The sequence below is a fragment of the Centropristis striata genome, chromosome 11, assembly GCF_030273125.1.
Source record: "Centropristis striata isolate RG_2023a ecotype Rhode Island chromosome 11, C.striata_1.0, whole genome shotgun sequence".
Classification (NCBI taxonomy): Eukaryota; Metazoa; Chordata; class Actinopteri; order Perciformes; family Serranidae; genus Centropristis; species Centropristis striata.
In genome coordinates this window covers 35,638,477-35,655,732 of record NC_081527.1, presented here as the reverse complement: position 1 = coordinate 35,655,732, position 17,256 = coordinate 35,638,477, and the positions used below count along the sequence as shown (strand labels likewise).

Here is a 17,256-nt window from a genome sequence, read left to right as displayed (position 1 = left end):
TCCTCATGGCTTACAGTCCTCTTTACTGTTTGTAGCTCTTTATAAATAGAGTGACACAGTTCAGGCTGCCTGTTGTAGGTGCTGCTCAGGGACATAACCACCAGAAAATGCTTTTTTTTATTTCTATCATCATAAACTACAGATCAGAATCAGATACCTGATTGATCTTTGGTTACATGATGATGGGTCAGTGCCCAGTGTGAGCTGCTCATGTTGTCAAACTGTAGGCCTACATATAACTCCAGCTGTACCTACTAGAGCTGAAATTATTTATCGATTGATTGGTGAAGCAACAGAACATGTATCTGCAACAATCTTGATAACCAGTTAATTTAAGCTGCTATTTCGAATTAAAAAAAAACAAAAAAAAACAAAAAATGCACTATGCAAAGGTGAACATTTGTTTTGTTTTCTGTAACAACTGAATACCTTTTGGTTTTGGACTTTTGACTGCACAAAATAAGCATTTTGAAAATGTCAACACTGGCTTTAGGAAATTGCTCTAGGAATTGTGTAGAAGGTGTATATCGAGACTACTATTAATCAAACCCTTGAATTAAAATATAAACACAACATTTTAGTTTTGGATGTTCTCATCTGTCGCTGGATTAAATCTCACCGCAGTTTGTTTCCCAATTCATGGCAAGTTCATCAGTTTTATAAATCCACTAAAGGAGGTTATTTTTCTTTTTAAATAGTGTAATCTTTAAAGAGGAAATGTGTAAGATGTGGCCACATTCTCAAAAAAGTCAGCGGCAATAATTGTCTTGTGCAAAAATGACACGATTTACTAGATCAAGACAGATAAGATAGTCTTATGTACATACGCACTAAACCTTGCAAACACACTAACATGATGGTTTAAGAAACTGTTGCAATAGACTCTTATCTCCATCCCGGGCACAGAGAGCAACAGCCCAGCAGACAGGAGTCACAGGCTGATGCAATGCGGAGTCAGGTGTGGGAACGATGCAGCCTGCTAGCCATGCTAGCTGCTAGCTCCACGGCTAAACTAAGTAGAGGATGCTTCCATACAGACAGGTCTCCACAGCACAGATAGCAGTGTTATCTATTTAGTCTGGCAAGAAAGACACTGCAGCCTGATTTATGCGGTCACTCATAGCCTTGCCTGGATACAGGATCCTGGATCCTGGATCCTGGATCGTCTTCCTCGCTCCTATTTCCTTTTGTATCATCTTCACTTAGTGAGTAACCTTCACTAGGATGGAGCTAGATTTTCCAGGGACCCATCCACTGTAACATTCTCTTCAATACAGGATTTTATTTCGGATTTAGCTTTAAATTTTAGTTTAGAAGTTAAAGCTGCTACGAATACAACCATGCATGAACTGCTAACAGTCAAGCTCTGTCTACTTCTTCATGCTCTCTGAGGGCAGACTACAATCACTTCAAGGCACAAGTGATGTTACAAGACAGGACAGGAAGGGGCTAGCTGGTTAGCATGCTAATTTCAGTAAATATCTCCACAACATGATAATTCATTTTTTTTATTAAAACTGTTTTACACTAAAAAATCAGGCCATATCTTACACATTAAACCTTTAAAGTGTTGGGGAAATCAATGTGTATTTCCTGCTGCTTCTAGAAGTAGAACGCTTTAACTGCTCAAAAAAAAAAAAAAAAAAACGCCATCTTAACAGCTTCCTCATCACTTCACCATCTCTAATACTTAATCACAATCTCCTGCTAAACTAAACTAACCACCAATTCAGAAATCAATCTACAATGGTAACAGTGAGATTGATTTGCAGAGCTGGTTAAGTAAAGAACAGTCAACATATAAGTTGGCGGAGTGGCCCTCAGGATGTCAGGATCGTTACAAGTGACGCAGGCGCTGCAGCATCAGCAGTGTCAGCAGCGACAGGAACAGAAGCAGCAGCAGCAGCTTCACTTTGAGAGCAGCTGTTACCTGAGCAGCAAGTCGTCTGTTAGCAAGCAGTCCTTCTCCAGCGTCAAGACCACCAGCCGTCGGTAAGAGGATGGGAGTGACGCAGGAGAAATGTCCAAAATACTTGAGAGATGGTTGACATTAACCCATAAGAACCCAGACCCAGTAATCCTTAAAAAGGAAAATTATAGGGGATATACCAAAGTGGACCACATAGAATACATTTCTGATGTTTTTTTGTTTTTTTTAATTGTGACATAAACGTTACAAAGGCCGTTTATGGTATTTCTTATTTTTAAATAAATAAATTAGACACATTTTCTGCTTAGAGAAACGCAAATTTGTCTTTTTCTTTGCATCTTCACAACACATATCAAAATTGTGACATTAATAGTGCTGTTGAACAATGAATTATTTTTTAGATTTGTTTTTAAGTAACAAAATAATATTAAATCAATAATAAAAACAAAAAAACATTTGCCTTTTTTGTTTTCATCTCCATAACATATATCAAAATTGTGTCTTGAATAGTGCTGTTAGACGACAAATTCCATGTCAGATTTGTTTTTAAGTAACAAAATAACAATAAATCAATAATAAATAAATCTAAATAACACTGCCTCATTGGACGGCTTCTCAACAAGCTACTGTAGCTGTAGAACACTGAAAAACACACTTATGTGCTTGAGAAAACATACATGAACATTACTAGAACATTTAAAATGTTTGTGACACCCGTGTCACCATGGGTTCTTATGGGTTAAATAAAAAAGTAAAAATATGAATAGGGTTCTCTTTATGTAATCTGCCACTTCAATAACCTACCAAATGGTGAATGCATTCAAGCAGACCTCTTTCAAATATTCAACACCACACTCTGGTGTCTGATGTGAAGTGTGTTCAGCAGCAGAAGAGAAAAAACAAGCAGCTCAAAGTGTGTTTTTATGTAGAGTAGGTGCTGTCTCTCTGCCCATACAGTGGATGTTCATCTTTTAATAACTGGATATTTATAAGAACATGATTGTTCTTCTTGAGGCTCTGACAGAACAAGTTTGGGTCAAGTCTCTCAGGTCTATAAATCCTGACCAGTACCAGTATATTGTCTTTTAAAGCTCCTTTTGTTGTGTTTTAATGCAAAAGCATAATAACTGAATATTGAATAACACATTCTAGAATTTATTGTGCCACGATTTTACCAGATCAAACTTGTGACTTGAGTGTTTTTGCTTTCAGTAGTTGCACAAAATAAGGTTTTTAAGGAATCCAGTTTTATGTTCAAATCTCAAAGTGGTCAAGTCCAAGTGAAGACTGAGTCTAGTTCAAGTCTCAAGTCTTGAGTCAGCAGCTCTGGGCTGCTTGTTACTATTAAATCTACGTAGCAGTGGTAGTGTACGGTCAAAATTGAATAAATGAATGTTTATGAAATAAATATTGCTATGAAATGCATCCCGATAATAATTAACTGAAGCAATAAATGTAACATTTTTAAAGGCCAAATTTTATTGATTACAGGGGACTTTTTTTCCATAAATCCACATAATTCCCCTGAAATAAATAAAAGGAGTCCTTTGAAAAGTTTAAATTTATTTATAAATATTTTTGCCTTTGACAAGCCATTTATTTCAGGATTTATTTCATAGCCATATTTATGTATTTAAAAGGCACATACAGTATATTTATGTATGTATGTATGTTTGTATTTATTTATTTATCATATATGTACTTAAATGGCCTTCCATAGTATTGTGTGCTAGCACATTATGTTTATTTACTTTAATTTGCACAATGTTAGGGTAGTCGGAATCTAAGTAGTCTCTGTGTTTGTTGTCCATATTAATATTAACTCATTGATATTGATATTCTCTGTGGGTTGCTGACTATTGATTCTGAAGAACAACATGAGTTTTTGACTGCTTAGAAACAATAGTTGATCAATTAATGGGGGAAAATAACATAAATTGTTATAGAGAGATATAGATTTCTTTGTCCGATCCACTTCACCTTATAACAAAGCTCTGCTGCAGGAATAAACATGGAAAACCAGAGACACATCTCTGACAATAATAGTTATTTAAGTGTCTAGTATTCGTGTTGTGTGACTAAAAGTTACAAGGTGTCACAAACTCTTTTCAGCATGTTAATATGTCAGAGTGTCTTTGTCCTTCAGGCTGCAGGGCTCAGTGTACATGTTGGAATCAGGAGAGCTTTCTAAACGGGGTCAGGGAAGGAATTTCAGCTGCAGTGAAGGGCTGCCAGATATATTCATGGACAGCCGAGTTATTTCTGTAGGGAAGGACATGAGACGTTCCCATTAGGCCAACTGTAAAGACACTATGGGAAGTCATGAAAGTGTAAACGGTTGCACTCTGGCTTCAATGGATGTTTAATACTTAATAGCTCTCGGGCCACAATCCCCATTTTCTCATCAAGTTATTGTTATTCTCCTTGTGTGACTAGGCCTTGAATGTACACTACTGGTCAAAGGTTTTAGAACACACCAACTTTTTCAAGAATTTAATTGAAAATTATGCAGTTTAATGTCTCAGTGTACTCTGAAATGAATGCACATTTGCAACATTTAAAATTCTTGATTGAGCATGATAGTGTTTTGAAAGTAAAAAAACGATTCAAAATCACATTTTATGTTGGACTAAAGGACTAAAAAAAGACACAAAATGACCAAAAAAAGACACAAAATTACAAGAAAAGACACAAAATTACAAAAAAGACACAAAATGACCAAAAAAAGACACAAAATGACTTACAAAGACATGAAAAGAATTCAAAAATGGACAAAATAGCCCAAGACTCCATAGAGTTAAGTTGTTAACCCATTTCTTGTTCCCTGAAAAAGGCCTACTTGTATAATTCTGAAATGTACATTATTTTTCAGTTTTGGTTAAGCTTACCTTTTTTTATTTACCTCTGGCAGTTCACCACTTACCTTTGTACCCTTTCAAGCTGTTCATTGGACTTGAACTGCTTGAATTTCAATAAAAAACTGGAAAAACTGGGGTGTTCTAAAACTTTTGACCGGTAGTGTATAAGGAACCTATTGTTTTTGTAGGGATTATTTTTGCTTGAACAAAATTGCTGAGTTCTGCAGTGATTGGGCTCAGGTGAAGCCAGCGAGCTCAGTGGGATAAAGTTCTTAAGATATTCTGGAAAATGGTTTTGCATCTTCAAGAAAATATGAAAAATGTGCAATTCTTTTCCCAACAGGAATTCAGCCATTGGCTATTGTGTGTTAATTTTCCCTTCATAAATACGTTTTAGGGCTTTAGGTTGCACAGAAACCTTTTTAAAATCCTCCTGGAGGATTCAACATATTCATCTCACAATTGGGCAGCACAATGTCTCGTCAGTACATGTGGGTATGTGTCAGAAATGATTGATTGATTAAAAAGTTTCCAATTGGCACTCTTATATTTCAATCTAAGGATTGATATACATTGTCACTTCTCAGGCTGTTTTTATCAGCAGTAAAACTTTTTATACCTTTGACTTTTTGTCTTTTTTTTATACTGAACCAAAGACTTCCTTTCAGCACACCTGGTGAGTCAGCAGTATAAATAACTTTTTGACACTGCAGAAATCTTTAGTGAGACTCTCTCCATCTGTCTGTCTCTGCTGTGCCGCGTTCAGCCCCTTCCATCGACTTGATCCCACCTCCCCTGTATGGAATAGAGTTTATCAAAGCCGCGTTCTGCCGCTACTCCTCTAGGCCAAATGGATAGACTAGGACAGACTTGGAAGAGATTATGAGCGGAAGCAGGGCTTTAAATTGAACTTTTCTACCCTGCTGCCTATCCACCAGTTCCAGCTCCATTTATAAACCCAGCTGACAATAGAGAGGCCTGACAGGCTGACAGGTAAATGACTCAGAGTGTGATATAGACCAGGGTCTTTAAAGATGGCCATAAATATGACTTCCATTTCTGACTAACTGGACAGTAGCATATTCTTAATGTATCTTTATATAACTAGCACGTTTATTTAAAGTGATATAATTGCAGAGAGGTAGTGTATTTTTGTCATTATATTTAGATTCCATTGCTGCTTTGCATTCTTTTCACTTTAGGTGTGTTTTATTATTAGGGCCCGAGCAGGCAACGACCTGCCTACTTTTTCCAACTCCTCCTAGGCAATTTCATCGTTTTGCACCAAACTTTGCACACAGCATCTATGGACCCTCATGACAAAAAGTTATTAAAAGAACTTTGATAACCCAAAGAATACTCAAGTTATTAAATAACAACTTCCTGCAGGTGGCGCTATTATAAACACGAAACACGAAGTGTTGCATATCTCCACATTGGTGTGTCTGAATGACATGAAACTCAAGATCCTACTTCCCCATGAGCCCCTGAGGCTTGCTGCAAAATTTTGGGCGATGACCACTAGGTGGCGCTCTTTAAATTGAAGTAGTTTATATCTCCAAATCGGTTGGTCAGATTAATACCAAACTTGGTATACTTATTGTCAATGCCCTCCTGAGGATAACTCTTGAAGGTTTTATTGATCGGCCCCTAGGTGGCGCTCTGTCGGCAGTTTAATTTAATAAGTGCCACTGTGCCCAGACCATAAGACTTAAGGCAATGAAATTCATAGGGGTGGTATAGACTGGTCCCTGTAATGCACAAACCCCGACACGCATGGACTGCGAGGGTCCATTCAGTACTGCGCGCAGTCCTAGTTGGTTTTATTATTGGTGTTTTATTTTTGGCCTCCTCAAAAAAAAAAAAAAAGGTCTTCTGTGCAAGCAGCTTATTACGAACCATTTGTGTTTGTTGTAAAGGAGCAACCTCTAGTGGCTGTTGTAATTATGACGGGAGGGGAATAAAAGGAAGTTAGTAGTGTAATGACTGACAAAGTCCGCATGAGGATGAGGTCTGGTTGATATATAATTGACGGATTATAACTGGATACCAGTTGCAAAGATGGTGCCTTTTCAGTCAAATGAGAATTGCTCACTTGGTGCATACGCCCAAAATGTTTTCTAGATCCCAGGTTTATTTCTGCAGTATGTAACCCACTGAATATGGGCAGGTGTGTTTCTCCCACCAGCCCCAAGTTCCTTAAAGATCGATTTTCTCCGTTCAAGGAATGTTTTACAAATATAATATGTTCATGGATCAAATGTCTGGGTACACAGACTAATACCAATAAAATTATTAATTCATGATGCAATCTTAGAATTTATTAATAAGAAGAAAAACAGAGAACTCTGTAGTTTTGTCCCAAGAATTCACAGTAAACCAGTAGTCAAAGGTCAAAGTTTCAGATAAATTCATTAAAATAATTAAGAAATGTTTTTTTTGTTAGTGTGTTTGTACATAAGGCTTTATAGAAAAATAAAGAACTACAAATATTTAGATTTTCAAATCTTTTATTTTTTATTATATTTTAATGATAACTCTTATAAATTAGATTAGATTAGATTAGATTTTTATTTGTCATTGCACAGAAATACAACGAAATCAATGCACTCAGGTACTGGACTCTAAAAATGTTAATAAAAAAAAAAAACTCTGTAAAAATGTTATCAAAAATATTTCAAATGCATTTTGCCTGCATTGTTCTGTCACATCATTAAGACTATAGAAGTGTAAATAGGCACGTCTCATTATTCCCAGGAACATTCATAAGGTTCCCTGGTATTTTCTCTTTCTTTTAAGAGGTCCTTTGCACAAAAAAAAAAGATTGTGAACCTCTGGATTTAACTATTTGGGAAAAATGTTATTATGTACAATGGTGTTTGTAATGCTATGATTGTTGTCTCTCACCTTCAAGTGTGAAGACCAGTGTGAAGACAGCGAAGGGGCAGGAGGTGGTTAAACTCAGCCCGCTACCCAAGAGAGCCAAACGCACCTACCTGGCCATGGACAAGGACAAGGAAGTCATCGGCTATGTCATTCCCGTATTCAGAGCCAAGTGAGTGAGGACCCTGCACAACACGGACAGAGGCTGAACACTAATGACTTTTATTGCAGTTACTGACACTAAATGAAACATTTCTCTGCAGTCATGAGGTTGTTCGTGGTCTGATGGAGGCCCAGGAGGAGGACGTCACTGAAGAGGGCATCAACTATGTGGCCATGAGGAACCTGTTTGTCAGGGAGGCCAAGGAGGCTATGGAGGTTAGGGTGGTGAAGAAAACCAGATCAACACATATCAGGGAATCTGCTGAACGCATGGACCTGGCCAGGACGGTAAATCCTTTTCATTTTTTTGTGGATTTGCAATAACACCCGAGGCAATAACTCTGCACCTCACCTCTGACGAGAAGAACACTCAGTTTTGTAGATAGATAGATAGATAGATAGATAGATAGATAGATAGATAGATAGATAGATAGACAGACAGATAGATAGATAGATAGATTATAGTTTTAGTTCTTTCAAAGATAGATGGATAGATAGATAGATAGATAGATAGATAGATAGATAGATAAATAGATAGATTATAGTTTTAGTTCTTTCAAAGATAGATAGATAGATAGATAGATAGATAGATAGATAGATAGATAGATAGATAGATAGATAGATTATAGTTTTAGTTCTTTCAAAGATAGATGGATAGATAGATAGATAGATAGATAGATAGATAGATGGATAGATAGATAGATAGATTATAGTTTTAGTTCTTTCAAAGATAGATGGATAGATAGATAGATAGATAGATAGATAGATAGATAGATAGATAGATAGATAGATAGATAGAGAGAGAGAGAGAGAGAGAGAGAGAGAGAGAGAGACTTTATTTATCCCAAGCTGGGAAATTACTGTGTCAGCAGCATTACACACAGAGAGAATTAACAACACAATTACATAAAAAGAACAACCTAGGCATACTTCAAGCAATAAAATATAAAAATACAATACCAATACAATAAAAAATAAAGTGTCTAAAGAAGGAGTATGTATTAAGGAGTAGAATAGAATTCCAGTGCAGAATAAATATGAATATACAGTATAAAAATGTTGGTGCTATGAAACAAATAAGGTGCATAAAAGTGTGCATGAACAGTGTGCATAAAAAACACATAAAGTGCATATAACGACAGTATGTAATGAACCAGACTATTATTTGTTATTGTACAGTGTGATGGCATGTGGAAGGAAAGATGTTTTATATCTGTTACAGTACAGAAAAGGAGTATCTGATACAGTTTCAAATATACACGACAGATACAGATTGCCAACATTCTAAGATTGGTGTTTAAACCATTTTTTCAAGTTTTGTTTAAAACTGCGTATGCTTCTGATTGATTTAAGTGGGCCAGGTAACCTGTTCCAAAGAATAGTTCCAGCATAAAGAAAGGACTTTTTACCCATGTTTGTCTTAACTCTAGGTGGTACAAAATCTGTTAAGCTTCCCCTAGTGGAATAGCGCTGAACTTCATTAGTCTGTCTTCTCTCTCTCGCTACAGATGGATGAGTGGACAGAGTTCCGTAAGAAAATGAACCCAGACAGCCTGACACACGCTCCAGAGTTCATCATCAAGCCGCGCGGACAGACTGTCTGGGAGGGCAAGGACGTCAAGCTGCACTGCACTGTGGCAGGATGGCCTAAGCCCAGGGTTGCCTGGTAAGATGCATTAACTGCTCCAAAACTTCTCTGAGTCATGAGCAAAAGAGGCTGATGAGAGGCGATCATTCATTGTGTGTCATAGAGAAAGTTTCCATCCAAAGCTCTCATCACCAGCCAAGTCTATTTTCCTACTGGCCCAGCATGAACACACACACTCAACAGTAAAAATAAGTCTTTCTGCTGTCTTCAAGGTACAAAAACAATGTGCTCATTGACGCCAAGGCCCACCCCGAGAAGTACACAGTGGAGAGCAATTACAACATGCACTCCCTGGAGATCAAGAAGTAGGTAATCATGAAGCTCACGCTGCACAGCCCCAGTTAGACTTAATGAGATGTACCCAAAAATGCACATTAGTGATTGTTTTTTGTTGAACTTTTCTGCAGAGTGATGAATGCAAATAAGATATTTACCCTGTCTGCACGTTTTATTTTCAGCTGTGATTTCTACGACACCGCTAAGTATCACATCTCTGCCCTCAATGTGAAAGGAGAAGCTTCCTCTGTGGCTACTGTTGTTGTCAAAAGTAGGTAATCATTACAGCTGCTCCTGAGGTCATAACAGTTAAAGCAGAGCCACTGTAACCACTACATGATCCTAGGTTTTTTTTTTTAGGTTTTATTTTATTTGCACAGTTAGAATTACATAAAATGACAAAGATAACATATAATGTAAAGTGCAGGGAGAGGCAGAACACCCAGATGGGCTTATTTAAAGCCTCCACCTAAAATTTCATAGTTATTAGAAAGTAATAAACTGATAATAGAAAAAACAAATGTATAACATCAACAAGTTATAATGACAATAACAAAAACAATTAAAAACAAAAATTAACATGTTAAAAAGTGTATTTGTGTGTGAATTAGAATTTTAAAACAGCAGTTAAATGAGCTTTTAGACATCTTTTGAAGCATTTTACAGAGATGGAGTCCTTTGCCAGATGGGAAAAGGTATTTATCCATAATTTGGTCCCCCTAAATTGAACAATAAATTGACCTCTGCATGTCAGAAATCTTGGAGGATGAAGATCTAAAGATTGACGCGTTGAATAAGAGTGGATCCGAGAATTTACTCACAGTTTGTCTAGTCAGGATCTGGTTTTAAGTAGAACATATTTGACTGCAGGAAGTCTCATGCACAAATGAGAAATGCTTTTTGTGCCCACAGTGAGTCTTATTTTACTTTTGTCAAATGTGAAATCTCTTGTTACTGAATGATATATTTCTTCGCAGGGTTCCAGGAGGGCGAGGAAGCAGGCCCACTTGATCCTAAACCACGTGAGTCACTTTGAATGTTTTTTTAAATATTTTGTTTTATTTTGTTTTTAAGTCAGGCAAGGCAGACTTTATTTGTATCACAACTCACATTTTACAAACACAGGATATTTAGAGCGCAATAAAGATATACAGTTATGGAAAAAAATGATTAGACCACCCTTGTTTTCTTCTCTTTCTTGTTCATTTTAATGCCTCATACAACCAAAGGTACGTTTGTTTGGATAGATATAATGATAACAACAAACATAGCTCGTAAGAGTTTAATTTAAGAGCTGATATCTAGACAACCAATAATGATTTTGGTAATTATCAAGAAAACCATGGAAAAATGGCTAAATGTCAGAGTTAAAAAAAAATGTCTTTAACAAATAAAAGAAAACAAGGGTGGTCTAACAATTTTTTCCATGGCTGTATATAATGGGCACTAATCAACGTAAATTCCCCATGTTATACATACTTTACTTATTTATTTGTGACTTTTAAAATTGATTTATTTATACTCATTATACATTTTTTATATTTTTGTCATTTATTTATTTTGGAATTTTATTTCATTTTTTCATCTTAAGATGTTTGTCAAACTGAATTTATTTATATATACTGTACATGTAAGTTTTTATGGAATTGTTTCTGTGTGCGGTACAGCAGAACTATAATAATACAGCTGGATCTGTGAATCTGTGTTTCAAAAAGTATATTATTGCACGTTTAGTGTTATAGAATAGAATAGAATAGAATAGAATAGAATAGGTCTTTATTTGTCATTGTCACATGTACAACGAAATTCAACGTGCTCTCCAGTAAGTGCAACATTTAAGAGTCTAGAAAAATATAAATATAAAAAGAAAAATATGTACAATTCAAAATACCTAGTTTAGACAAACACATAAACACATCCAGACATACATGCATAGTCGCACAGGAAAAAACAAAAACAAACAAACAGCATGAACACACAGTCGAGACAAACAACAGTATTTTCAACAGTGTTTTAATAGTTGTATTTTTTCTACCTTTCCTGTGCAGATGGTTTCTCTGCTGAGCATGGCGTCACCTTTCTAACAACCATCATTGACAAGTTCGAAGTGGCCTTTGGCCGTGAGGGCGAGACTTTGAGTCTGGGCTGCACCGTCATCGTTTATCCCACTGTGAAGAAATACCAGCCTGAAGTCGTGTGGTCCAGAAACGGTAAGTAGAACAAAATGTAAATACTAAATTACCTACATTTGTAACCTATGTTTTTTTTAACCTGGTCTCACAGAAATCCGTGAAATAGACACGGATTTCGCTTAACATAACATAACATCGCTTAAAACATTATTAAAAACCTATTTATTCTCCTTGGCGTTCAGTCCCAGCTAGGCAAGAATCCTTGGCTTTCTTTTTTACTTTTTTTACCCTTTTATTTGTCTTTTTATCTCTAACACTGTTTTGGATTGAGTTTATATTACTATTTTATTCTATTTTATTTTATTGTTTTTACTGTCTTTAGTATTTTACTGTTTTTATTGTTTTTATTGTTTTTATTTATACCTATTTGTGTATGATTTATTCTATTTTAATAACTGTACAGCACTTTGGTCAACTGAGGTTGTTTTTAAATGTGCTCTATAAATAAACTTTGACTTGACTTGACTTGACTTAACTCAAAATCCGTGGAATAGCCACGGAATCGCTCAAATTTCCGTGAAACTGAAACGGATTTCGCTACAATGCAAGTTAATGACAGTCATATCCCGTGGCCATCCCATTGATATTTGTTCCTATTGGTTTGTTCCAAGTCACGTGACTTTCAAGGTTCCTGCAGTCAGAACAAAAAACATGGCGGACAGTTCTCTCATTTTTAGTGAAAAAAATAATATTTTGACTTTGTTCCTGCATAAAAATGGATTTTGATCACATTTCTAGCGAGAAATATATGTTTTATTTTCTAAATATTCACTCAGTGAATGTACATAATCACTTTGTGGTGAAGATCTCGCCAGAAAAATATGACTGTCATTAACTTGCATTGTAGCGAAATCCGTGTCATTTTCACGGAAATTTGAGCGATTCCGTGGCTATTCCACGGATTTTGAGTTAAGCGAAATCCGTGGCTATTTCACGGATTTCTGTGAGACCAGGTTGGTTTTTTTGTTTGATTACATGTCTTTTGTGTTTGACTTCTCCTGCAGGTGTCCCCTTGAAGCCCTCTAAATGGGTGCACAGCCACTGGTCTGGGGAACGTGCCACACTCACGCTCGTCCACCTCAACAAGGAAGATGAGGGCATGTACAATCTGCGTGTCAACACCAAATCTGGCTATGACACCTACTCTGCTTATGTGTTTGTCAGAGGTAAGGTGCCTGACGGGTTTCTCATCTGAAGCTGATGTCATACAAATTGAGCAGGGGTGTCAAACTCAAATACACAATGGGCCAAAATTTTAAACTTGAATAAAATCGCGGGCCAACATTGAACAAATAAACCTTTTAATATGTACCAAACATGTTTTGCTTTAACATTGAATATGGAACCAGCAACACTTATAAACATACAACATATAACTAAATAGTGCAGACATGCAAATCAAATTTCAAATAAAAAACACATCAGTGTCATTAATTTATTAAATAAAAATCGTATGCCTTTTCTATTTGCATCCTTCTGATTTAAATATCAAAATAAACTTTTTCAACAGGTTAATATATTCTGCCTTTCTTTTCGGGAATTTTTGGGAAGGGGTAGCTGGGAGACAGCTCTAGCTTGAGGTTGCTATGACGACTGTCTAAGAGGAGCGTTTCTGGGTCCTGTCCTGATTGACGCGCCAAAACAACAGCAGGGCATTGTGGGATTTGTAGTATTAGCGGTAAATGCGCCGTATAATACCGGCGGGTCAGCTTTTATAGTACAATAATTATATAATAATTTGGTATTGCCTCGCGGGCCAAATAAAATTACACTGCGGGCCAAATTTGGCCCGCGGGCCAGAGTTTGACACCCCTGAAATAGAGGGACTCTTGAATTTCAACCACTTAGTATTGTATTACAGTGAAAATTGAATGAATCTATGAAGCCACTTACACACAGTTTTGAATTATGCAACATATTAAAGATCACTTCACACACAGACGTGGTAGGGAACCGTTTAATTGTGCTGTGTCTTTAAAGTGACATAACGCTGCCTCGGAGGTGTTCGGTTTCCTCTGAGGAATGTTGCTTCTATTTCTGTCTGCATGTCAGAGAAGTGACCACAGACATCTGAAAAAATGATCAGCAGGTTTATGCATGAGAGGGAATCATCAGAATCCCTTTTATTTTACAGTGATATGATCTAATCTATCATAGCTACAGTGCTGCCACACAAACTGTACTGTAAAGATGCAAGTAGGTCAGAAAGTGTAAACTGAGAACGTAATGGAGAGCAGCCTGATTTAGAAACAGCACTAGTCACAAGTGTGTGTGTGTGTGTGTGTGTGTGTTTAGTTTAGTTTAATTTAGTTTGGTTTATTATTAAGATCCCCATTAGCTGCAGCAAAGCCACAGCTATTCTTCCTGGGGTCCAACAGTATCAAATATACAGTTGAAAACACAAAACATAATAAAAATAAAAAACAAAGCAAAACAAAAATTATTCACATATTAATCCATATTACACACATTTCTACATATCATATATGTATACATCATTACAAAATCTACTAACACATAATACATATGTTGTATATACACATTCGTTCTACAGCATATACATTATAATAACACATATCATATATCTATAGAAATATACTACATACATACACTACTGGTCAAAAGTTTTAGAACACACCAACTTTTCCAGAATTTAATTGAAAATGATGCAGTTTAATGTCTCAGTGTACTCTGAAATGAATGCACATTTGCAACATTTAAAATTCTTTATTGAGCATGATAGTGTTTTGAAAGTTAAAAAAAGATTCAAAATCACATTTTATGTTGGACTAAAGGACTAAAAAAAGACACAAAATGACCAAAAAAAGACACAAAATGACAAAAAAGACACAAAATGACAAAAAAAGACACCAAATGACTAAAAAAAGACACAAAGTGACCAAAAAAAGACACAAAATGACTTACAAAGACATGAAAAGAATTCAAAAATGGACAAAATAGCCCAAGACTCCATAGAGTTAAGTTGTTAACCCACTTCTTGTTCCCTGAAAAAGGCCTACTTGTATAATTCTGAAATGTACGTTATATTTTACCTTTTTTTATTTAACTCTGGCAGTTCACCACTTACCTTTGTACCCTTTCAAGCTGTTCATTTGACTTGAACTGCTTGAATTTCAATAAAAAACTGGAAAAATTGGGGTGTTCTAAAACTTTTGACCGGTAGTGTATAAATATACCATGTTTTCTTATTTTGATAAATGTGTGTGTGCGGCTTCTTAATATGTGTGTTTGCTGTGCCAGATGCTGATGTGGAGGTGGAGGGGGTCCCTGTGGCCCCCCTGGATGTGCGCTGTCATGATGCCAACAAGGACTATGTGGTGGTGACCTGGAAGCAGCCAGCGGTGGAGGGCAGCAGCTCCATCCTGGGATACTACATCGACAGGTTAGGCAGCTCAGCATGGATGCATTAATGATTGAACCTACAAGGCTCAAGTGTCAGGGGTCCCCCTTGCTCTCAGCTGCTCAAGTGTCTATAGAAGAGACATGTACCAACCATGAAGAGATGCCAAATTACTGCAAAAAAATACCCCAAATGATCTCAGAGAGACAATTCAACTACGAAGAGACACAATACAAAGTGACAACATTACTATAACACACACAAATTGACTACAACGAGGCACAAACATCCATAAAAACCAAGACATTACTACAAAGGGGCCCAAAAATGACAACAAAAAGACAATTAAACTATGAGGAGACACAAACTGGATGAAAAAACACACAAAATCACTCAAAATGATTACACAGAGGGACACTATGACCTACATACATTGACTACAGAGTGACATAAAATTACCACAAAAAGTTGCAATAAAATTACAAAATGACACAAACTGGCTGAAAAAACCCATAAGATTACTCAAAATGATTACACAGAGACACAATATGAATACAAAGAGATATAAAATGACCACAAAAAGATGCAAAAGCATCATAAAAGACACTGAATGACCTTAAAGAGACATAAAATTACCACAAAGAGACACAAAATCACAACCAAATAGAGGCAAAACCTCCACAAAGTCTGTGTGAGGAGAAGTGGTGCATGCAGCTCACTCTTTCTTTTAAATCTGATTATAATTTTTTAACGCCACGTAGAGTGTTGATTTTATGTTGATTTTATGATTTTTTGTTTTTATTGTATTCATGCATATTTTATTTTGTGCAGGCAGTACATTCTACATTTTATTTTATTTATTTTTATCCTATTTTTGATTTATTTTACCTTATTGCATCTTACTGATCTATTGTTTACTACATCTCGTTGTATTGTGTTATGTATTTATTGTTTGTGCAGTACTTTGGAAACCTTGTGTTTGCTAAAATTGTGCTATATAAATAAAGTGGATTGGATTGGATTGGATATAATCCTTCATACAGGATATAAAGTAAAACTGGTATTATATATGTTTTTTTCTGTGTAGGATGACCAATTCTGCAAACACATGGCAACTAACACAAACTCTTCCTATGTTGCTCCAAAAACTCGTTAAAAATGAATGCCAAGCCTCCGGATAACACCTCCATACACCTCCATACACCATACCTGTCTGCTGTAGCTGTCAGTCTGTCAGACACTGTGAATAATAAAGCTGTTTCTGGGGTTCACAGGTCTGATGCATGTGTGTTTTCTGTGCAGGTGCGAGGTGGGCGCTCACCACTGGACTCAGTGCAATGACGAGCCAGTGAAGTACGCACGCTTCCCCGTCACAGGACTGGTGGAGAGCCATTCTTACATCTTCAGGGTTCGGGCTTTTAACAAGGCAGGAGTCAGCCGCCCGTCCCGCGTCTCCGAGGCCGTGGTTGCCATGGATCCCGCTGACAGAGCCCGCCTTAGGGGTGAGTGACGCACCAGAGTCCTACTGACACTCTGCAGCAAAGCCGACAATTACACTTATTTCATGTTTTTCTTTCATTTCCCCCACAGCTGGTCCCTCAGCTCCTTGGACTGGAATGATCAAGTTCACAGAGGAGGATCCCACTGGTACGACAGCTTAGAGATAGAAGGAAAAAAATGCATTCAGATGTCCAAAGGTGGAAAAAGTACTCAGATCTCTTACTTCAGTAAAAGTTCTAATACCACACTGTGAAATTACTCCACTACAAGTAAAAGCCATGAATTCAAAACCTCTATTAAGTAAGACTACAAAAGCATCAGCATCAAAATGTACTTAAAGTGTCAAAAGAAAAGTTGTTACTCACATTGTTATATATAAATAGTGGAGTAAGAAGTACAATATTTGCCTTAAAAGTAGTGGAGCAGAAGTATAAGGTTACATAAAA

At 36.6% G+C, this 17,256-nt stretch overlaps 1 protein-coding gene across 1 annotated transcript in view; it reads left to right on the top strand.

Annotated features, from left to right (window-relative positions):
* The first annotated feature begins 1,825 nt into the window (after positions 1-1,825).
* Positions 1,826-17,256, top strand: part of myom1a (myomesin 1a (skelemin)) — a 37,137-nt gene continuing 21,706 nt past the window's right edge. The window contains exons 1-12 of the mRNA XM_059345308.1: positions 1,826-1,992; positions 7,703-7,843; positions 7,935-8,121; positions 9,342-9,499; positions 9,694-9,786; positions 9,940-10,028; positions 10,735-10,779; positions 11,806-11,967; positions 12,954-13,115; positions 15,211-15,352; positions 16,613-16,812; positions 16,901-16,957. Of these exons, the coding sequence (XP_059201291.1) occupies positions 1,826-1,992; positions 7,703-7,843; positions 7,935-8,121; positions 9,342-9,499; positions 9,694-9,786; positions 9,940-10,028; positions 10,735-10,779; positions 11,806-11,967; positions 12,954-13,115; positions 15,211-15,352; positions 16,613-16,812; positions 16,901-16,957 (1,603 nt within the window). The remainder of the gene's footprint in view (positions 1,993-7,702; positions 7,844-7,934; positions 8,122-9,341; positions 9,500-9,693; positions 9,787-9,939; positions 10,029-10,734; positions 10,780-11,805; positions 11,968-12,953; positions 13,116-15,210; positions 15,353-16,612; positions 16,813-16,900; positions 16,958-17,256) is intronic.